Source organism: Sorex araneus, chromosome 6, assembly GCF_027595985.1.
Source record: "Sorex araneus isolate mSorAra2 chromosome 6, mSorAra2.pri, whole genome shotgun sequence".
NCBI lineage: Eukaryota > Metazoa > Chordata > Mammalia > Eulipotyphla > Soricidae > Sorex > Sorex araneus.
Genome location: NC_073307.1, coordinates 84,467,591 through 84,490,756, shown reverse-complemented (window position 1 = coordinate 84,490,756; position 23,166 = coordinate 84,467,591). Strand labels below are relative to the sequence as shown.

The 23,166-nt window shown below is 54.7% G+C and overlaps 1 protein-coding gene across 3 annotated transcripts; it reads right to left on the bottom strand.

Annotated features, from left to right (window-relative positions):
* RHNO1 (RAD9-HUS1-RAD1 interacting nuclear orphan 1) lies at positions 1-22,277 on the bottom strand. Of its 3 annotated transcripts, none has more exons than XM_055141836.1 (4): positions 22,180-22,268; positions 20,920-20,985; positions 13,422-13,670; positions 1-902 (listed from the first exon to the last, which is right to left on the bottom strand). In XM_055141836.1, exons 3-4 carry the CDS (start codon positions 13,587-13,589, stop codon positions 423-425), a joined length of 648 nt encoding a protein of 215 aa, XP_054997811.1. In that variant the 5' UTR covers positions 13,590-13,670; positions 20,920-20,985; positions 22,180-22,268; the 3' UTR covers positions 1-422. The 3 variants fall into 3 exon arrangements, with proteins under 3 accessions (XP_054997811.1, XP_054997812.1, XP_054997810.1); XM_055141837.1 differs by lacking the exon at positions 22,180-22,268 and adding an exon at positions 21,286-21,437; XM_055141835.1 differs by lacking the exon at positions 20,920-20,985 and having other exon boundaries at positions 3-902; positions 22,180-22,277.
* Positions 22,278-23,166: the final 889 nt, after the last annotated feature.

Below are 23,166 nucleotides of genomic sequence, written 5' to 3'. Positions count from 1 at the left end.
CATTCCGAGGCTGAATTCTCTCAAAAACTTCCACGACCATTTATTTATATACATTAGAAACAGTTTCTAGAAGCTGCTTTAAAACGGGGGACAGGGAATGGAAGGGAAACAGGAAATGAGCCGTTCGTGACTGTACACAGGGGAAACTGTTCCAGGCACAGAGCACTTCGAAGGCCGAATGTGGGCTTTAAAAGTCCCTTGGGACGCCAGGTCTGGGGGAGCCCTTCCGGCTCCATCAGCGGACGCCCTGTGCTGAGCCTCCGGGGGTCCCTGCGGCCTCTCCCCGCAAACCCGCCGCCCCTTTCGGGGTGCTGCTGGGAAAGCGGCTGCGAGGGTTCCATTTTCCTTTTGGCTGTTGTTTTGGTTTGGGGCCGGTTGCTCCTCCCGGCTCTGCACCCCTGCTGCCGGGGGTGGCCCCTGGGTCAGATCTTCACGTGCACTTGGCTTCTGCTCAGCTTGCCCCTGTCCTGCAGAAAGGCCAGCAGCTGCTGCCTCCTTCTCCACGTGACCTTCAGCCCGTACTTGTCCTCGGGGGTGTCCCTCACCAGGACGGGCCCCGGCTCGGGGCTGTTTTCCCCCTGGCCCGGGGCCGCGGCGGGCTCGGGGGTCCTGAGGTCGGGCGGGGTGGGGGCGTGCGGGCAGCCCGGGCGGGCCTGGGCCTGGGGGCTGAGCACGGGCACCAAGGGGCTCCTGCAGACCCCCTTTCCCGGAGGCCTGGGGTGCGCCGGGACGCCGCGGGGCGCGCGGGCGGTGGAGCCCCGAGCTGGCTCTGGGCTGTCAAAGCTGAGCCGCGGGAACTTGGGCGCGGAGCTCCGACGCGAATGCCGGGCCGGGTCTCGGCGACGGCGATTCCGGGGGTCCGGGAGGCAGCTGTCCGCGGCTAAGTCGAACTGCGGCGTTACCTAAGGACCACAAACCGTTACTTAGGGACCGCGAACCCAGGGCGCCGGGGCGCGCCCGTCCCTTGCCGCCAGGGAGCGCTCCCGAGCACAGGGCCAGGACGGTCCCTGAGCATCACCAGGCGTCGCCCCCAACCCGCTCTGCCCATATAAAGGGGAGGGAGGATTGGGAGGGGGTGGGGTAAGAGCCAACTCCCAACAGGGAATGGGAGTGGGGTTTATGGTCTTGGGTATAAAACCAAAAACCTGTTGTTTGAGGGGGTTAACAGAAAACAATGAATTTTAGGGAAACTGATTTTGCTGACTCAGCTTTTCTTGTCTAAGCCAGGGCTGGAGGGCGCCCCCGGCTGCGGAGGTAGTTCAATGCGCTTGAGCACTGGAGCTTTGAAGAGTCTTGGTTTCCGTCCCCTCGCACCACGTGGACCCCCGATAGAAGCTGGAGGTAGGGGTAGCTGAGCACCAGCATGTTTGAGTCAAATATATAAAGTCAAAAAAAAAGGGGGGGGGGCGGGGGAGGATATACCTTCCACATCATCACCATCCCGTGGCTGCAAGTTATTTATTTAATTTTTTTTTTCTTTTTTGGGTCACACCTGGCGATGCACAAAGGTTATTCCTGGTTCATGCATTCAGGAATTACTCCTGGCGGTGCTCAGGGGACCCTATGGGATGCTGAGGACCGAACCAGAGTCGGCCACGTGCAAGGCAAATGCCCTCCTCACTGTGCTATCGCTCCAGCCCTGCAAGTTATTTTATACTGAGAGCGGGTACCAGCAATTTTGTTTATCATGAGTCCCACCATCTTAGCAGACCACCCAGCCCACTGAAGGCCCCTAGTAATGAACATCAGAGCAGGGAGGGATGCAGCTAGAGACACAGGACAGCAGCTAGGACGTTTGTCTTTCGGGCGGCTGACCTGGGTTCAGTCCTCTGCACCCCACGTGGTCCCCGGAGCATTATCACCACTCTTTTTCGGTTTTGTTTGTGGGCTACACCCCCCTGTGCTCAGTGTCACTCCTGGCAGGGGGGGGGGGGACCATACGGGATGCTGGGGATCGAACCTGGGTCTGCCACATGCAAGACAAACGTCCTCCCTTCTATACTAGCTCTCCAGCCCCAACAACCTCATCTTTTACTTATTCTGCCCTCTTTCCTTTTCATTTTATTTTTCATTTTGGGGTCACACCTGGTGGTACTCAGAGTGCCCCTGGCTCTGTGCTCAGGGATTACTCCTGGCAGTGCTTGGGGGACCATATGCCAGGTACTGGACCAAGCGTTGAGCAACTGTAAGATAAGAGCTTAAACTGCTGTGCTATATCTCTGGGGTTTTGCTTCATGGGTCACACCCGGCGATGCTCTGGGTTCCTCCTGGCTCTGCACTCAGGAATCACTCCTGGTGGTGGTTGGGGGACCATATGGGATGCTGAGGACTAAACCGGGATCGGCCGCATGCCAGGCAAATGCCTAACCCGCTGTGCTATCGCTCCGGCCCCTGTACTATATCTCTGGGTCACTTCTTTTTCTTTGGATTCTGGGACCCAGCTGGCAGTGCTGGGGACCCAATACAGAGCTGGGAATGGAACTCGGGACTCCTGAGCGGAGAGCCTGTGCCCTACCCAGAACTGCATCTCTAGCCCCATTGTCTCTCCTTCTCACCTGATATGGAGTGAATCCTTAGTTTTTAATTTATTTTGTTTTATGGGTCACACCTGGTGATGCTCAGGGGTTCCTGCTGGCTCTGCACTCAGGAATTACTCTGGCGGTGCTCAGGGGACTATGTAGGAAGCCGGAAATAGAACCTGGGTCGGCTGCATGCAAGGCCAATGCCCTGCCCACTGTGCTATCGCTCCAGCCCTGGAGTGAATCTTTATATAAAATTCATCCGAGGAACGTGAGGGGAAAGACAGAAAGACCTCATTTCATAATACCCATGGTTCAAGTATTCAGGACCGTTTATTTATCTAAGGGGCACCACACCAGTGGTGCTCGACAGGGCTACTCCTGGCTCTGTGCTCATAGATGAGCCCTGGCTTCCGGTGGAGGCTGGGGACCCAAACCACGGGGGGCAGGGTGCAGGCCAGCACCTGACCCCTGGGCTGTGTCTCCAGCCCTCTGTTCTCAGTGTTCAGCATTTGCTATTTCCCCCAGATCTGACCTTAACGCTACCCCAAAATCACCTCTAATACTGACAATGTCCTAAAAATAACCTGAAATCAAGCCCTAAATCCAGTATAACATCTTGATACTAAAGAGAGCCCTAAGGGGCTGGGGCGATGGCACAGCGGGTAGGGCGTTTGCCTTGCACGTGGCTGACCCAGGTTCGATTCCCAGCATCCCATAGGGTCCCCTGAGCACCGCCAGGAGTGATTCCTGAGTGCAGAGCCAGGAGTAACCCCTGTGCATCGCCGGGTGTGACCCAAAAAGCAAAAAAGAGAGAACCGTAACCCCCCCCACACACACACATATATATATATGTTCCAATTTCAACCCATAGATATATACGAGAATCTCGCTGGTATCCAGGACCACCCTGAGCTGGAGCCCCCTAAACCTAAACGCACAGAGAAATCAAATGATCAGAATAGCTATGTAGAGCCTCAAATTTGGCACCAGTCTTCCTCATATGTTTGTCACCCTCAAAACTGCCCATCTGAGGGTCAAGGATTCTAAGAGTAAGAAGTTCTTTTTACCAAAGTAATAAGCGGGGAGCTCATTCTAAGCAGTAGGCATTGAGTTGACTGAAACCTAGTTTTATCTCTGAATAATAAAGTACATTAAATATTCTCTGGGCTGGAGCAATAGCGCAGCGGGTAGTGTGTTCGTCTTGCATGCGGCTGACCCAGGTTCGATTCCTCCATCCCTCTCGGAGAGCCCGGCAAGCTACCGAGAGTATCTCGCCCGCATGGCAGAGGCTGGCAAGCTCCCTGTGGCGTATTCGATATGCCAAAAAAGAGTCACAACAAGTCTAACAATGGAGATGTTACTGGTGCCCGCTCGAGCAAATTGATGAACAACGGGATTACAGTGATATATATATATATATATATATGTATATGTATGCTATATATATATATATGTATGTATATGTATTTATATGGTTTTGGGGCCCAAAACTGGGGTCACACCTGGCTCTGCACTTGTGAATTACCCCTGGCGGTGCTCAGGCAACCGTATGGGATGCTGGGGATCAAACCCAGGTCGGCCACATGCAAGGTAAGCATCTTACCTGCTGGACTATCTCCCCAGCCCCCTGATTTTTTATATTCTGAGTTTGGGGGCCACACCCAGCAACGCTCAGAGCTCCTCAGGAATCACACCAGAGGGGATGCCGAGGACCAAACCCAGGGTGACTGCGTGCAAGACAAGTGTCCTACCTGCTGTCCATCTCTGCCAGGGGATGGCAAGGAGTTCTAACCTTAGCCTCGCCCCTAGCACGACTCTGACCCTAGTCTAACTCTAGGCTTACCCCTGCTCCTCATCTGACCGGAAACCCTCCCCTAACCCTCACTTGTTAACATTAATCCTGTCACTGTCACTGTCATCCCGTTGCTTATCGATTTGTTCGGGCAGGGACCAGTAACGTCTCTCATTGAGAGACTTATTGTTACTGTTTTTGGCATATCCAATACATACGGGGAGCTTGCCAGGCTTTCTTTTTTTTTTTTTCTTTTTGGGTCACACCCGGCGATGCTCAGGGGTTCCTCCTGGCTCTGCACTCAGGAATTACTCCTGGCGGTGCTCAGGGGACCCTATGGGATGCCGGGGATCGAACCCAGGTTGGCCGAGTGCAAGGCGAACGTCCTCCCCGCTGTGCCATCACTTCCGCCCCAATATTAATCCTAACCTTAGCCGAACACTAACTCCAACAGCAGCCACAGCCTCACCCTAATTCTTTTGTCTTTCTCTTCGGGGAATCACACTTGGCGGTGGCCAGACGCCACTGTGGGGGTGTCCCAGAGATTCCCACGTGGTACCAGGAATCAAACCCGAGGCCGCCCACACGCAAGGCTGGCATTCTAGCCCTGGGCCCCATTTCCACCTTGTCCCCTAATTCTGACCCTACAGAAAAACTCTAAGAAACTGTGATTCTAATCCTAAGAAAATGTGTCCCACACCCTAGCTTGGCGTGATGCGACCCCTGAACACCACCACTAAGATTCACGCTCACTCTGGTGCGGGACTGTTCCATGGACCGGAGCCCCGGGCTCTCCGTGTCGCTGGCCCGGGCTGGGCTCAAGCAAGCCCTGAGCACCACCGGCTGATGTTGGATCACAGTCCCAAGCATTTTAAAAAATAACATTGGTGGGCCAGAGCGATAGCACAACGGGTAGGACGTTTGCCTTGCACGCGGACGACCCGGGTTCGATCCTCGGCATCCCATATGGTCCCCCAAGCACCGCCAGGAGCAATTCCTGAGTGCAAAGCCAGGAGTAACCCCTGAGCATCGCTGGGTGTGACCCAAAAAGCAAAAAAAAAAAAAAAAAAAAAAAAAAATAACATTGGTTTGTCCTTCTCCCCCTGCCCTCCGCAGGGAGCTATCTTGGGTTTATTGAGTTACTCCCGTCACAGTGCTCCCAAGGCCCACCCAATTCCATCTGGCACTCCTAATCCTCTGTGTTTATCTTTATCCTCTCCTCTGTGCTCTTCTTCCCCTATTTGTTAATCACAAATATCCCCAAATCAGACCTTGTAACCTGTAGGTTAAATCTTCTAAAAGCTCTGGATTTTGTATATGTAAGTGAAAGACTGCTTTTCTCTTTGCTTTATGTACCTCGCATAGTTTACTTTAGAGCAAATGTCCTTTCTGTGGAGACACAGGAAGACAGCTAATGCTATGCTTTTGTAACTTGGGAGTGAACTGACCCTGAATTACGCCTAGGCATCCATCACATTTACTTGACTCAGTTGCCCTTAGTTCCTAACATCCCCAAAAGGAGGGTCCCGAAGGGACTTGGATGGACCCAGGGCAAGTTGTAAGCTACCCTGGCACTGAGAAGGGACAAGCTAAGCACCATTAAAAGTAGAGTAAGTTAAGAGCTAGAGTGATAGCACAGCGGGTAGGGCGTTTGCCTTGCATGCCACTGACCGGGATTCGACTCCCAGCATCCCCTATGGTCCCCCGAGCACTGCCAGGAGTAATTTCTGTGTGCAGAGTTGGGAGTAGCCCCTGTGCATTGCCGGGTGTGACCAAAAAATCTAAAAAAAAAAAAAAGTAGCACAGCGGCTAGGGTGTTTGCCTTGCACACAGCTGACCCGGGTTCGATTCCTCTGTACTGCTCAAGCTGCCAAGAGTATCCCGCCCACATGGCAGAACCTGGCAAGCTATCCGTGGTGTATTCGATATGCCAAAAACAGTAACAATAAGTCTTACAATGGAGACATTACTGGTGCCCGCTCGAGCAAATCGATGAGCAATGGGATGACAGTGATGCCTGACCCTAACCCTAACCCTACTCATAAATCCTACCCTCACATTAACTCTAACCCTAAGGTTGACGCTACCCTAACATAAATCTGAACCTACTCTAAAACAGACACTATGCCTAATAGGAACTCTGCCTTACCCCTGAGTCTTATTTTAACTGAAACTGTGAATCTACGCCCAACACTAACCCTAAGCATCACTCTAACCCTAATTCTAAATTAACCATAACCCCAACATAAACCTAACCTTAACCCTAACCATGCCCTAACCCCAACCATGCCCCTAACCCCAGCCTAACAACAAACCTACACTTAGAAAATCTAACCCAAAGCCTAACTCTCAAAATAACTGGAACCCTTGATTTGACCTCAACAGGAAACCTGTCCCGAACCCCAAAACTAAACCTGAAATTACCTAAACCCTAAGAATAATTCAAAGCCTAAAGCAACACCAAAGCAACCCGAACCCTTACTCTAAGCATTTGGGTCACACCCAGTGATGCACAGGGGTTACTCCTGGCTCTGCACTCAGGAATTACTCCTGGCGGTGCTCAGGGAACCATATGTATGCTGGAAATCGAACCTGGGTCAGCCGCATACAAGGCAAACGCCCTCCCTGCTGTGCTATCACTCCAGCTCCACAAGTTGACCTCAACATTCAACTCTAAGCCCAACCCTAAATTTAGGATCTGACCCTAATCCTAATCTTCACGCCAACCCGAACTAAAATCCCAACACTAAAGCTAACTCTCACCTACTTTTTTTGGGGTCACACCGATGTTGCACAGGGGTTTCTCCTGGCTCATGCACTCAGGGGTTACTCCCGGCGGTGCTTGGGGGACCATATGGGATGCTGGGAATCGATCCAGGGCTGGCCGTGTGCAAGGCAAACGCCCTCCCCGCTGTGCTATCGCTCCAGCCCTGCTAGCTCTAACGTGCAGCCTGACCCCAATCTAATCCCACAAATACCCTAACCATAAATCTAATCCTAAATCCACACAGAACACTAAGACCAAACCTCGTACTGGCCCTAACCCTCACCAGGCCCTAAACTGACCTGAGTGGAACCATCATCCTCATATCATCTTTTTTTCTTTTTGGTTTTTGGGTCACACCCGGCAATGCACAGGGGTCACTCCTGGCTCTGCACTCAGGAATTCCTCCTGGCAGTGCTCGGGGGACCCCATGGGATGCTGGGATTCGAACCTGGGTCGGCCGCGTGCAAGGCAAGCGCCTACCCGCTGTGCTGTTGCTCTAGCCCCTCATATCATCTTTCTTATTGCATGCGGGGGGCATTGTTTGGGAACACGCCTGGCAGTGTAAGGGGCTACCCCGAGCTCTAAGCTTGGGGGGGTCCCTGCAGGTGGTGCCAGGGGATCGTGTGGTGTCTAGAGGCGGCTGCATGCGTTACCAGCACCTTTATTGTCTTTCCAGCCCTAACCCCAATCCTAACAGCAAGACTAGCCCGATCCCAACCGCTAATTTAACACTAACTGGATTTTTACTTTAGGCACTGTGGCTTACAAAGCTGTTGCTGGCAGGGAACACAGAACTTTCCAGGCCACGCCCTTCACCAACTGTTCACTTCCCTGCACCTCTGCCACCACGCCCTTCCCTCCTACGCTCCCTCCAGTGGTTAGTTCTCTAGTGAAGAGCCTGTCCCCGGTTTCTGTGGCCTCTGAGTCCTGGTTATTCCCCTGGTATGGGTGAGACCATCTCCGTCGGTCCCTCTCACAACTTCGGTGTGCTACTCCTCCGAACCCATCCACACAGCGGCAAAGATGCATGATTTCATCTTTTCTTAAAGCTGCGGATATCCCATGGTGTACTTATTGCATAGTTCCACCATCCAGTCATCAGCTCTTGGCCATTTGGGGCGTTTCCAGGAACGGGCTGCTGTGAACAGTGCTGCAGTGAAGGAATACAAATGTCTTTTATGAATGGACTTTGGGGATCGATGCCAAGAACTGCAATTTCGGGACGATCTGGAAGCTCAAGTCCTAGTTTTTTGGGGAAATGTCCATATTGTTTTCCAAAAAGGCTGGACACTCCCGCCAGCTGTGAATGAGGGTCCCCTTTTGTCTCCACAGTCACACTGACACTGGTGGTTGTCGTTCTGTGCAACATGCCAATCTCACTGGTGTGCGATATCTCGTGGCTTTGATTTGCATTTCCCTGATGATAAATGATTCAGAGCATTGTTGTTTGTTTGTTTGCTTGTTTGGGGGCAACACCCAGTGATGTTCAGGGGTTACTCCTGGCTCTGTACTCAGGAATCATTCCTGACAGGCTTGGGGGACCATATGGGATTCCAGGAATCGAACCCAGGTCAGCTCTGAGCAAGGCCATGCCTTACCCACTGTATTATCTCTCCGGCCCGCAGAGCACTTTTTGGTACAACTTTTGACCACCTGTATGTCTTCTTCTTCTTTTTTTTTTTTTTTCTGTATGTCTTTTTTAAGGAAGTTTTCATTTTTCTCTTCCCTCGTTTTTTGCTGGGATCGGTTAATTTTTTTCTTGTCAAGTTCTACCAGTGTTTTATATATCTTAGATATCAAGCCTTCCACCTGAGTGGTGGGCAAATATTCTTTCCCAGTCTGTGGGGTGTCTTTTTTTTTTTTTCCTTTTTTTTCTTTTCGGGTCACACCTGGCGATGCACAAGGGTTCCTCCTGGCTCTGCACTCAGGAATCACTCCTGGAGGTGTTTGGGGACCTCATGGGATGCTGGGAACTGAACCCGGGTCAGCCGCGTGCAAGGCAAACGCCCTCCCCGCTGTGCTATCGCTCCAGCTCCTGTGGGATGTCGTTTCTTATTCCAGTCATTGTTTCTTTTTTCGGTGCAGAAGCGTCTACATTTGATACAGTCCTGTTTGTTTATCTTGGACTCTGGTTGCTAGTAGAAAGGCAGTGAATCATTGAACAAAACCTCTTGCTTCAATGTCACGAAAAGGTTTTTTTTTCCCCCTTCAGTGTGATCTAATATTGAGATCTTTAATCCACTTTGGTTCGTCACACTTTGTGCAGTGTTAGAAAGGGGCTGAATTCAGGTTTCACCGTGTGACCAGGCAGTTCCCCCAGCACCATTTGCCAAGGGGGCTTTCCTGGCTCCATGCCTTATGTTTTGCTCCTTTATGGAAGTAAACTGACGCCCACCTGCGGGTCTGTATCTGGACTCCCATTTCCATCCCATTAGTCTGAAGAGTCTAACCTTGTGCTACTACCACACTCCTGATTGCTGCAGCTTTAGAACAGTTTGAAGTTGGGGAGAGAGAAGCCGCCCATCTTCCTCTCTCGGAGGATTGCTTTGGCAACCCTGTATACATTTTTTTTTTTTAATTTTGCTTTTTGGGTCACACCATGGATGCACAAGGGTCACTCCTGGCTCTGCACTCAGGAATTACCCCTGGTGGTGCTCAGGGGACCATATGGGATTCGAACCCGGGTTGGCTGCGTGCAAGGCAAACGTCCTACCCGCTGTGCTATCACTCCAGCCCCTAAATCTTTTTTTTTTTTTTTTGTCTTTTTGGGTCACACCCGACGATGCACAGGGGTTATTCCTGGCTCTGCACTCAGGAATCACTCCTGGCGGTGCTCAGGGAACCACATGGGATGCTGGGAATCGAATCCTGGTCGGCTGCGTGCAAGGCAAATGCCCTACCCGCTGTACTACCGCTCCAAGTCTTTTAGCTCTTTTGTTAAGCTGATTCTCAGGTACTTGACTTTCTGAGGCACAAGTGTGAATGGTACTTTTTTCTTTTATCTTAAAAAAAAAAATAAAGTTTTGGGGCCACGCCCAGCAGTGCTCAGGGCTTACTCCTGGCTCTGTGCTCAGACATCACCCCTGGTGGGGGTGAGCGGATCAGATATGGGGTTTCTCTGATCAAACCTGGGTTAGCAGCATGCCAGGCAAGCACCCTGTCTGCTATACTTTTTCTCCGGCTCAATGAATGATACCGTCTTTTAATTCCTCTCTTCTATTTCGTTATTTTACACAGTAAAGCCATGGATCTCCGTGCACTGATGTTGTAGCCTGCCACTACACAAGTCTACTGTTTCTAGGAGCTTTGGGGTGAGCTTTTCCAGGTAGTGTCTCTTCATCCATCTGCCTAGAGTGAGAGTTCTACTACTTTTTTTTTTCCCAATCCGGAAACCCTTAATATCTCTTTCTTGCCTAATTGCTATGGCAAGTACCTCCAGTACAATATTGAACAGAAGTGGTGAGGGTGGGCACCCTTGTCCTGGGCCCACTTGGAGGGAAGGGTTTCAGCTTCTCACCACGGACTGTGATGCTCATTGTGGGCTTGTACTAAATGTCTTTATGGTAAGAAAGTTCCTTGAGCCCTGATTTTATTGAGCATTTTTATCACAAACGGGCGTTGGGTCTTGTCACATGCTTTCCCCGCATCTACTGATATGATCCTGTGAGGTTTGCTGTTCCTTCCATTGATATATTGTATTAAGGTTGCTTGACTGTGTCTCAGGGCTGAATTCCACGTGGTCATGGTCCATGATCTTTTGATATAACAGATAGCTTGCATCCATGCTTATCAGAAGAGCTTTGCAATCCGTGTTTATCAGACACACAGGTCTATAATTTGGTTCTGTGTTGTGGTTTTTCTGGTTTTGGTGATTCTTACCTGCTTTTGGTATAAGGATAATGTTTGCATCAAAGAAACTGTCCAGGAGGACTCCTGTTTCTTCAACTTTCCAAAAGAGCATGAAAAAGATTGGGAGTAGGTCTTCTTTAAAGGTCTGGAAGAACCCCGGGGGCTGGCATAACGTACAGGGACGAAGGCGCTTGCTGTGCGTGCGGCCGACCTGGGCTTGATCCCCGGCATCCCATATGGTCCCTGGAGCTCCGGCAGGAGAGATCCGTAAGCAGAGCCAGGAGTGAGTTCTAAGCACCGCTGGGTATGACCCCAAAACCAAAAATTTTCAAAAATTAAGGTTTGGTAGAACTCACTAGAAAACCCATCTGAGCCTGAGTTTTTGTTTTTGGGAAAACTTCTGGTTACTAATTTTTATTTCCTTGGTAAGTGATTCAAGTGCTCTGTTTCCTCTTGATTCAACCAGGGAACGTTATAGGAGTCAAAACATTTATCCATTTCTTCTAGGTTCACTGCACTTATCCGTTTCTTCTAGATTCCGACTGGAATGACCCTGAGCAATGAATATTCCCGAGAACCAGCCTAAGGACAAATAAAATCTAAGCAAAATCCCAGTGATACACGTACCCCAACCCCTAAGGTGAAACCTAATACTAATCCTTAGCACTAAACCTAATTCTAACCCCAATAATAACCCTAACCCAAATTGTAACACTAATCCTAGGGCAGGAGAGATACTATCTAGTCATGGCACTTGTCTTGCATGCAGCTAATCCCAGTTCGATCCCTGGCACTACATACCCCCCCAGCCCACACACACACACGTCTAGAATCAACCCCTTCTCAACACAGAGCAGAGAATAGCCCCTGAACCCCGCTGGATGAGGTCTAGAAACCAAATAAACAGACCCAAACTAGTCCCCAGCACTAAAATTTAACATTGACCCCCAACCCTACGCTAGCCCTAGCCCTAGCCCTAGCCCTAGCCAGGGGGTACATAAGAAGTAGTAAATAGAGGCTGGAGAAGTAGCACAGCCAGTAGGGCGCTTGTATTGCGTATGACTGACCTGGGTTTGATCCCCGGCATCCCACAGGGTCCCTCAAGCACCACTAGGAGCGATTCCTGAGGAAAGAGCCAGGAGTAACCCCTGAGCATCACTGGGTGTGGGTGCATCCACAAAAAAAAAAAAAAGAAAAAAAAAGGAATAGGTATTTAGAATAAATAGTAAGTAGGACAAGAAGTAATAAGTAGAATAAGAAAGCAAATAAGGGTGAGAAAGGAGCTGGAGCGATAGTACGGTGGGTCGGGTGCTTACCTTGCACGCAGCCGACCCGGTTCCATCCCCGGCATCCCATATGGTCCCCCGGGCACCACCAGGAGTGATTCCTGAGTGCAGAGGCAGGAGTAACCCCTGAGCATCGCCAGGTGTGACCCCCCCCCAACACACACACACACACACACACACACACACACACACACACACACACACACGAACTGGAGAGATCATTCTACAGACTAAGAGTATATTTCACAAGTACGAGGATTGGGTTCTATCCCTGGTACCATGTGGTCTCCTGAGAACTGCCAAGAGTGACTTCCAAGCTCAGGGAAGGCATGATGGAGAAAAGGAGGGAAGGAGGTAAGGAGGAAAGAAGGGAAGGAGGGAGGGAGGGAGGGAGGGAGGAAGGAAGGAAAGAAGGAAGGAAGGAAGGAAGGAAGGAAGGAAGGAAGGAAGGAAGGAAGGAAGGAAGGAAGGGAGGGAGGGAGGGAGGGAGGGAGGGAGGGGGAAGGGAGGGAGGGAAGGGGGAGGGAGGAAAGAAGGGAGGATGGGAAGGAGGGAGGAAGGAAGGAAGGAAGGAAGGAAGGAAGGGAGGGAGGGAGGGAGGGAGGGAGGGAAGGGGGAGGGAGGAAAGAAGGGAGGATGGGAAGGAGGGAGGAAGGAAGGAAAGAAGGAAGGAAGGAAGGGAGAAAGGGAAGGAGGGAGGGAGAGAGGGAGGGAGGAAGGAAAGAAGGAAGGCAGGAAGGAAGGCAGGAAGGAAGGAAGGAAGGAAGGAAGGAAGGAAGGAAGGAAGGAAGGAAGGAAGGAAGGAAGGAAGGAAGGAAGGAAGGAAGGGAGGGAGGGAGGGAGGGAGGGAGGGAGGGAGGGAGGGAGGGAGGGAGGGAGTGCGGGCGGGTGGGCTTATTTAATCTCTAAGGACCAGGGATGTGGGTCAGTGGTAGAACATGTACCACAAATGAGTCTGACCCCGTGTGTAATCCTTGGTACTGCAAAAAAAAAAAGCGGAGCCAGGGAGACAGCTCGGGGTCGGGACCTAAGCGTGACCCCCAGTGTCACATCTCCAACCCCTCACCACCCCCCCACCCTCGCCCCGCAGCACGCCTGCGCACGAGGGCAGGCGACCCCCACGTGCCGGCCGTCAGGGGCCAGCAGACCTGAACCCCTTGGGCCGGCTAGCTCAGCGCTGGGGCTGCCGACGGCCCGGAACCTACCCAGGAGGCGGCGGTGCTGGCGTCTATGGGTCGGCTGGGCACAGTCCTAGCTCGGGTGACGGGGCGCGGGGACGCGGCCGGGCGGCGGCGAGGGCCCTCCAGTGGCTCTTGGCGGAATTGCAGCGGCGCCTTCGGGGCGGGTCCAGCGCGCTTCCTCCCGCGCGGCATCAAGGAGCGGGCGGAGGGGCGCGGGCAGCATGGTGCGGGCCCAGGTCAGCGTGCCCGCGGGGCTCCGGGTCCATCCCATGCCTGCGGAGAAGACGCCGAGAGGCCAGTCCGCAGAGCTGCTCGCGCGGGCTCCGGGGCTGGACTTGCTGCAGGCAGCGTCCACTGCCGTGGGCATGGGGGGGGGGGCGGGCACTGGGGGCGCCTGCAGGAGGCCCGGCTCGCCCCGATGCAGGGCCCGGCAGAGACCAGGGCGTCGGGCACCCTCCCTGCAGCTCAGTGACAGTTTCTCCAACCCTGGGGACTGGGGCGACGGCACAGCGGGGAGGGCGCGTGCCTTGCACGCAGCAGACCCGGGTTCAGTTCCTGGCAACCCTTAGGGTCCCCCGAGCACCGTCAGGAATGATTAGGGAGTCCAGAGCCAGGAGTAACCCCTGAGCATCGCTGGGTTTGGCCCCCAAACCGAAAACAAGCAAACAAAGACAGGAGCAATGCTGAGTGTGGGGCTTTATAACGGCTCTATTGCCATTTCCTGCCAAGTCCTTGTAGGGACACAAAGGTCAGCGTGTCCCTGTCTAGCTGAGGGACACAGACCGGGCTTCTTTATTTTAACCAACCAACCAAACAAACAAACAAACAAACAAAAACAACCAAACAAAAAAAAAACCCAGCCCTTTATTTCACAAAAGAAAAAAACAAAAATTTATTGACAGGGGCTGGAGCAATAGCACAGCAGGGAGGGCGTTTGCCTTGCACACAGCCGACCCGGGTTCGATTCCCAGCATCTCATAGGGTCCCCTGAGCACCGCCAGGAGTCATTCCTGAGTGCAGAGCCAGGAGGAACCCCTGTGCATTGCCCAGTGTGACCCAAAAAGCAAAAAAAAAAAAAAAAAATGACAGTGGCTTTTGCTCTGGGTTTGCCCAAACCCACCCCCCAGCCCAGAACCCAGCAGCCTGGTTACCCCGCCCCCACCCCATTCCTCCTCTATTGCTTCATGCACTGTGGGACGGGCAAGAGCCTCATCCACGGCCCATGGCCAGTGGACTGGACAGTGCGGCCAGACCTCAGGCGCCGGTGGGGCAGGGCACAGGACACCAGTGGCTTGGACACATCTTGAAGCTGCCAGGGCCCTTCTTCTCCCCTCTGGACTCCAGGAGGGTGCAGACCCCGAATCCTCCTGGTCCCTAGGGCCATGCACGAAGCGGCAGGGGGAGAACCAGCCTATGAAACACGTCCAACGCTCAGAGAGCAGGGCTGGCTCCCCCTCACCCATCAAGCCTGCCCGCTGGCCCCGGAGTGGGGAGGAGGGTCCCCTGAAAGCCGCCAGGGCCACCCCGGAAAGGCCAGCACACGTCACTGCCTTGCAATTTTTTATCTTTTTGGGTCACACCCGGCGATGCACAGGCGTTCCTCCTGGCTCTGCACTCAGGAATCACTCCTGGTGGTGCTCAGGGGACCCTATGGGATGCTGGGAATCGAACCCGGGTCGGCCGCGTGCAAGGAAACGCCCTCCCCGCTGTGCTATCACTCCAGCCCCTTGTCACCACCGGGTAATTCCAGAACTCTCCCGAACCCTGTGCCCCAACACTGCAGGCGGGGGCCCACACGGGCGTTACCCAGAACAGCAAGGTTCGGCTTACAACAACCCGGGCTCAGCGTTTCTTAGGACACGCGGAGAGGGGGTGCGTGGCTGTGGGGTGCCGCCAGCCCTGAGGAGCACATGGAAAACCGAGTGACCGAGATCAGCTGCGACCAGTTCCACCATTCAGGCAGGCACCTCTAACTCCAACTGCTGCATGATTGAGTGATTCGGTTGCTATTTTTTTATTTTGCAGGCTGGGAGGGGGACACACGCATAGGTGAGGGGTCACTCCTGGCTCTGCGCTCAGCAGTTTACTCCTGGCGTGCTCAGGGGACCCTATGGGATGCCGGGAATCAAGCCTGGGTCGGCCGCACGTAAGGCAAGCACCCTCCCCGCTGTCGTTCCTCTCTGGCCCAGCTGAGTTTTTCTGGTTCTGGGGTGACACTTAGCGGTGCTCAAGGATGATTCCTGACTCTGTGCTCAGGCATGTCCCCTGCTGGTGCTAGGGACCCCATGGAGGGTCAGGGATCAAACAGGGCCAGTGCCTTAATCCCTGTACTATTTCTCCAGTCCTTTAACACCAGCCAGAAGAAAGATGGGGGGTGTGTGGGGGTGTGGATCGATAGCACAGCAGGGAGGGCGTTTGCCTTGCATGCACCCGACCTGGGTTCAATCCCCCAAATCCCAAAGGGTCCCCTGAGCACTGCCAGGAGTAATTCCTGAGTGCAGAGCCAGGAGCAACCCCTGTGCGACCCAAAAAGCAAAGAAAGAAAGAAAGAAAGAAAGAAAGAAAGAAAGAAAGAAAGAAAGAAAGAAAGAAAGAAAGAAAGAAAGAAAGAAAGAAAGAAAGAAAGAAAGAAAGAAAGAAAGAAGGAAGGAAGAAAGAAAGAGAGAAAAAAGAGAGAAAGAGAGAGAAAGGAAGGAAGGAAGAAAGGAAGAAGGGAAGGAAGAAAGGAAGAAGGGAAGGAAGAAAGAAGATAGATGCAGGGGTGCTGGAGACAGAGGAGAGGGCATTTGCCTTGCCTGCAGCTGACCTGGGTTTGATCCCTGGCACCCCAGCCCCCCGAGCACCACCAAGAGTGATTCCTGAGCATCATCAGGTGGGCCCCTCCTCCCCCAAAAAATTGTCAAGAAAGGGGCAGGCTGGAGAGTACTGTGGGTAAGAGCCGGGTCAGCTCCTGCACCCCAATGGTTCCAAGTGCTGCCAGGAGCAATCCCTGAGCCAGAAAGAGGCCCTGAGCACCACTGGGCACAGTCCAAAACCAAACCAGACTGGAAGGAAGCAATCGAGGGGCAGCGTCAAAGAACAGAGAGGCCGCAGGGCCGGGGCAGGGGCTGAGGGCGGGGGCTCGGGCTTCCTTCGCGGCCACTTCCCGCCACTGAGTTCCACTAACAGGGCTTCCAGGCCTGTGGCTGGCTCCCCCCTCTCCACAGAGGAGCCCTCCCTCCTCCCTTTCTGCTTTTGGGTCATACCCAGCAATGCTCAGGAATTACTCCTGGTGGTGCTGGCTCTCTGCTCTCCACAAAGGGGCTTCTTTTTTTCCTTCCTTCCTTCCTTCCTTCCTTCCTTCCTTCCTTCCTTCCTTCCTTCCTTCCTTCCTTCCTTCCTTCCTTCCTCCCTCCCTCCCTCCCTCCCTCCCTCCCTTCCTTCCTTCCTTCCTTCCTTCCTTCCTCCCTTCCTCCCTCCCTCCCTTCCTTCCTTCCTCTTCTCTGCTTTTGGGTTACTCCCAGCAATGCACAGGCGTTACTCCTGGCTCCGCACTCAGAAATTACTCCTGGCAGTGCTGGTGGTGGGGCCACATAAAAGTCTCAGGCACAAGGGGCCGCAGAGATAGTCCAGCGGGGAGGGCGCTTGCCGTGCACATGGCCGACCCGGGTTCCATCCTCGGCATCCCATAGGGTCCCCGAGCACTGCCAGGTGTGATCCCTGAGCACAGAGCTGGGAGTAAGCCCTGCACACCGCCAGGTGTGGCCCAAAACAAAACAAAACAGTTCTTTCCCCTTGGGCACAAAGCGGCCCATGAGTGGAAAAAGCCCTGGAGAATGGCGACCAGGAGAGGCCGTCTCAGCCACGCAGCAATTTTCTGGAGCGGTTGAGAGCAGCCAAGTATGGACCGGGTGGGGACAGTCACATGAGACACCGGCAGTCACACAGGGGGACAGAGACCTGGAGGGGGGGCGGAGCCCGATCGACAAAAACTGATGACCAGTTCGGGAGCCGAACGACCGGCCAAATGACAAGAACTGAGGCTGCGGGACTGGAGCGATAGCACGGTGGGGAGGGCGTCTGCCTTGCATGTAGCCGACCCAGGTTCGGTTCCCAGCATCCCATAGGGTCCCCCGAGCACTGCCAGGAATGATTAGTAAGTCCAGAGCCAGGAGTAACCCCTGAGCATCGCTGGGTGTGACCCAAAAGGAAAAAAAAAAAAAGAACTGAGGGTCCGCCAGGTCAGGTCTGGGCGTCCCAGGAAATCTCCCCAGGCAAGCAGAACTTTTTTTTTTTTTGGGGGTTTTTGGGTCACACCCGGCAATGTACAGGGGTTACTCCTGTCTCTGCACTCAGAAATTACTCCTGGCGGTGCTCAGGGGACGATATGGGATGCTGGGATTTGAACCCGGGTCGGCTGCGTGAAAGGCAAACACCCTCCCCGCTGTGCTATCTCTCCAGCCCCTGGCAAGCAGATTTCTTTTTTTTTTTTTTTTTTTTTATTTGCTTTTTGGGTCACACCTGGCGATGCACAGGGGTTACTCCTGGCTTTGCACTCAGGAATTACCCCTGGCCGTGCTCAGGGGACCATATGGGATGCTGGGATTTGAACCCGGGTCGGCCGCGTGCAAGGCAAACGCCCTACCCGCTGTGCTATCTCTCCAGCCCCCATGGCAAGCAGATTTTAAGATCACCACCCCTGGATCCTGTCTACCCCCAGCTCACACACACACACACACACACACACACACACACACACACACACACACACACACGCAAAAGGAGACCAAATCAGGGCCCCAGCGAGCCGAGCCCAGCCCAGCACCAAGGCCTATTGAGATCAAACCCCCACCTCCACCCCTCCCCCAGCCCCTGTGATAATTTTGTTTGCTCTTGGGGTCCCAAGAGGCAGTATGGGGGAGCGAGCCAGGGACCAGAGGCAAAGCGTGCACTTCGATTCCTGGAGTCCTCTACCTGAGGAAAGGATATCACATTACTATTAGGTTAGCCCCAGTGTCACACAGGATACATGTGCAAATATAGGCATAGTGCCTATTTACATAAACAAATATCAAGCTCGACAATGCATATGCAAATATATTCATAGTGCCTATTTACATAAACAAACATTGAGCTCAATTATGCATATGCAAATATATTCGTAGTGCCTATTTACATACATAAATATCGAGCTCGACAAATTCCTCACCATCAAACACGCAGAGCAAGTTTTGAGCCATTTCATGATGGTTTCTGTTCTGTTTTGATTTTAAGGCCACACACAGTGGTGCTCAGGGCTTACTCCTGGCTCTGTTCAGGGGTCCCTCCTGGCAGGGCTCAGGGGGAAATATGCGGTGCCAGGGATTGAAGCCATGTGAAAGTCAAGTGACTGCCCCACTGTACTATCTCTTCCCCTTTCCCACTTTCTTGAAACTTATTTACTTTTTTTTTTTTTTTTTGATGCTTTTGGGTCACACCCAGTGATGCTCAGGGGTTACTCCTGGCTCAGCACTCAGGAATTACTCCTGGTGGTGCTGGGGGACCACAGGGGATGCCGGGAAATTGAACCCGGGTCAGCAGCGTGCAAGGCAAACCCTACCGGCTGTACTATTGCTCCAGCCCCACTTTCTTGAAACTTGAGAGCTTCCTAACTCCTTTAACAGATGATTTTCGTGGTGGAGGAAGGCTCAGGCTATTCCTGGCTCTGTGCTCAGGAGTGACCCCTGGTGGCGTTCAGGGAACCCTGCATGGCAGGGGGATTTGAACTGCGGTCGGCTGCATGTGAGGCAAACACCTTAACTTCTGTATCTCCTGGCCTCACAGACGCCCTTCTTAGGCACCATGCCCTCCCGTCTCAGCCCTCATCCCGAAATACTTCAACCTAAAGACATATTTACAGCCCTGAGCACCGCCAGGGGTAATTCCTGAGTGCATGAGCCAAGAGTAACCCCTGTGCATTGCTGGGTGTGACCCAAAAAGCAAAAAAAAATTTAAAAAAAGATAAAAGAAAAGAAAAGGAAAAAGAAAAAAAGGAAAAAAAGGAAATATTCAAAAATGAAAATATGAATAATTTTTCCTGCCTCACCTACCCTCTCTGGGTCTCTCCCCACCAACCTTGTGATGCATGTCCTACCCCTCTCCAACACCATCGGACAAAGGAACCTTTTAAAAATGCAAAAGGCGGGAAGGGGGAGGAGGGGCAGGGAGATAGCACAGTGGGGAGGGACTTGCCTTGCATGCAGACCACCTAGATTCAATCCCCAGCATCCCATATGGTCCCTGGAGCACAGCCAGGAGTGACGCCTGAGTACAGAGCCACGAGTAATCCCTGAGCACTGCCGGGTGTGGCCCCCAAACAGGAAAAACAGAAAAGAAAAAGGTGTGGGAGAGGGCTGCAAAGAGATAATACGGTGGGTAGGGCGCTTGCTTTGCACACGGCCCATCGGGGTTCAATCCCAGCACGACATCAGATGTCCTGACCCCGGCCAGGAGCGGTCCCCGAGCACAGAACCAGGAGTTGATGCCCCGGGCATCAACAGTAGCCCCCTCCCCAAAACCAAATTTTTAATAATGCAAATGGGGGGGAGGAATTCTGACTAGCTTGGCGCCTTTGAAGGGGGAGGCCGAAGATCTGACCTCCCCCTCCCCCCCTCCGCAGCCTGAGAAAGGTCCGCCTGCCCCAGCCTGTCACACCTCGCTTACTGGCAACAGACCAGAAGTTAACTGACTTCTCTGGGCGTGGAGTCACAGCTGGCGGGGGCTGGGGCAATTCCTGACGAGGGGTGGGGGGGTCGCTCCTGGAGGTGCTGGGGAGAACTTGTAGTCAGGTTTTCACACACGCAAAGCAAGTGGTCACCCACCAAGCCACATCCCTGGCCCCCAAAATTTCTTTCTCTCTCTTTTTTTCTTTTTGGGTCACACCCAGCTATGCTCAGGGGTTACTCCTGGCTCTTGCACTCAGGAATTACTCCTGGCGGTGCTCGGGGGACCCTATGGGATGCTGGGATTTGAACCCGGGTCGGCCGTGTGCAAGGCAAACGCCCTCCCCACTGTGCTATCACTCCAGCGCCCCACCCAAATTTCTTTTATAACAAACTTTCAGGATTTCCCATAATCCCCACATTTACACAGTACAAGAAACTACGGTGGGGGACCAGGGGTATTGTGCAGCAGACAGGATGCTTGCCTTGCGTGGGGCTCTCCAGTACCACAGAAAGTCCCCTGAGCACCACCAGGAGTGACTCCCGGAGCACAGTGCCAGGAGTAAGTGCAGAGTGCCACCAGATATGGCTCAAAAAAAAAAAAAAGGTGGCATGGGGTGGGGAGGAAGCAGCAAGCAGCTCGGGCTTCAAATGCCTGGCCAGCAAGCGTACGGTCATGAGTCCGATCCCTGATGCTACCACATGCGCCTGAGTGGAACCCTGGCAGCTCTGCCACAACCCCAGCACTGTCAACAATGTCAGGTCACCACAACTAAGGGACGCGACCCCCGAAAGCACAAGAGAAAAGGATGTGTGAGGGGTGGGAGGGGGAGCGTGCTCACCTGGCACACAGCCAGACCCGGCTTCTGGTCGCTCTGGAGTCTCCCAAGCCTCACCAGGAGTGATCCCTGAGCACAGAGCTAGGAGTCAGCCCTGAGCACTGCTGGGTGTGTCCTCCTCCTCTCCCCCCCAAAAAAATAAACACATAAAACAGATATTAACTCACTTCTTTTTTTTTTTTTTTTTTGCTTTTTGGGTCACACCCAGCGATGCTCAGGGGTTACGCCTGGCTTTGCACTCAGGAATTGCTCCTGGCAGTGCTTGGGGGACCATATGGGATGCTGGGGATCGAACCCAGGTCGGCCGCGTGCAAGGCAAACGCCCTACCCGCTGTGCTATCACTCCGGCCCCACAAGATATTAACTCACTTCTACTTAAAACTTTGCCGTTTTGGGGAGCCACACCTAGTGGAGACTCCTGGCTCTGAGCTCAGGGATCGCGCCTGGAGGTGCTACCGGGACTTGAACCCGGGCTGGCTAGGGAAACAGCTGGCTTCTTCCCATCTCTCGGGCCAGCCAAGGACGCGCTCCTTGCTCTGGGGTAAGGCCATGCGGGCTCCAACTCCCCACCCATGACGCTTCTGAGGCCCTTCCCCAAACACGGGGACTCCCGGCCCCCCAAGCACCCTGCCGGTGGGCGCCTGAGATCTCTGTCAGGTCCAAGAGGCGCTGTATGGGGGGGGGGGTCCTGTTGGAACCCTAAGATCTACAGTGAGGCAGGCTGTGCGGTGCAGGGGCCACTGGTGGATATGAAAAGGACCGAGACACATGAGCTCCCACTCTCAGCTGCCCCCCAAGAAGGCTGGGTCTAGGGATCCCAAGACCCTGGGCTGGGGCTGGGGCTGGGTCTAGCAGGGCCCCCGGGCCGGGGCCTGGAGCTGGGTTCTGCAGAAACCCCCGGGTCTGGGGCTGGATCTGGGTCCTGCAGGGTCCCCCGGGGCGAGGGCTGGATCTGGGTTCTGCAGGGCCCCCCCGGGGCGAGGGCTGGATCTGGGTTCTGCAGGGCCCCCCGGGGGCCGAGGGCTGGAGCTGGGTCCTGCAGGAACCCCGGGGCCGGGGGCCGGAGCTGGGTCCCGCAGGAACCCCGGGGCCGGGGACTGGAGCTGGGTCCCGCAGGAACCCCGGGGGCCGGGGGCTGGAGCTGGGTCCCGCAGGAACCCCCAGGCCGGGGGCTGGAGCTGGGTCCTGCAGGAATCCCCGGGCCTGGGGCTGGGGCTCCGATCGCCTCCCGCGGGTAAGGAATCCCCCGCCGCCCCGTCTTACCCGGCCGGGACCACCAACACCAACACCACCGCCGCCGCCGCCGCCGCCGCCGCGTTCGGGCCGGGAACGCGGAGACAAGTGCCGGCGCCGATTGGCTGCGCCCCGTCACGTGACCGCAACGCTCCGCCGGCGCCAATTTCAAACAGCGGAACAAACTGAAAGCTCCGGCGGCCGACCCCACCCCCGGCCCCCGGCCCGGGACCCCCTCCCCTCCCGGGATCCCCCGGGGCTCCCTCCGCGCCCGCACCGCCGGGGCGGCCGGCCGGGCCCGCCCGGAGGAAGCGCGGAGCCCGCCGGGCAGCTGCAGAGCCGAGGTGAGCCCGGGCCCGGCCGTGCACGGCAGGAGCGAGGTCGGGGCTGGGGCCGCGGCGGGGGCCGGGGCGGGCTGGGGGTCTGGGGGTGGGGGAGGTCCCCGAAGGGGCGCCCGCGGGCCGGGCTGCGAGCAATGCTGCAATTGTATTTTTCCCTGCATCCCGCCTCCTGCCTGGGCCGAGCTTCTCCCCCCGAGCAGAGCCGGGCCCCCTGCGCCCGACCCGCTCCCCGGGAGTTGGGGGGTGGGGGTCAGCAGCCCCGGCCGCGCCCCCGGGCGCCCGCAGGAACGTTGCATTCATGGTGCATCCAGGCCAAGCCTCTGGCCCTCGGTGCTGTCTCCCCGCCCCCACCCCAAGGCTGTCTGGGCCCCTGAGCGTTTTTCCCCGGGTTCCCCTGGCCCCTGAGCACCCGGCCAGCGTTCCTAGGTCAGGGGACGGGCTCAGAAGGGTCACCCTGGAGGCCCCTGGGCTAGAGAGCGTGGGGGGAGACAGACGAGAGGGTAGACGGGAGGATGAAGCCATGACCAGGGAACTCAGCTGGGATGGTGAGGACAGAACGACATGGCCTGCCCTCTCCGGAGTTGGGGGGAGGCCCCCCACCAAAGAGGCGGAAGTAAAACTGAGGTTTGAACCGGAAAAAGGGGGGCAGCCGGGTGCAGAGGAACCAGAGCCCTGG

Bases quoted from the DNA above. Each gene is read 5' to 3' on its own strand.
- RHNO1 (XM_055141835.1), bottom strand. From the start codon at position 13,589: ATGCCGCGCGGGAGGAAGCGCGCTGGACCCGCCCCGAAGGCGCCGCTG. The intron at 903-13,421 runs GTAGGTTCCGGG...TGTGGTCCTTAG, and splicing joins CCAGCACCGCCGCCTCCTGG to GTAACGCCGCAGTTCGACTT.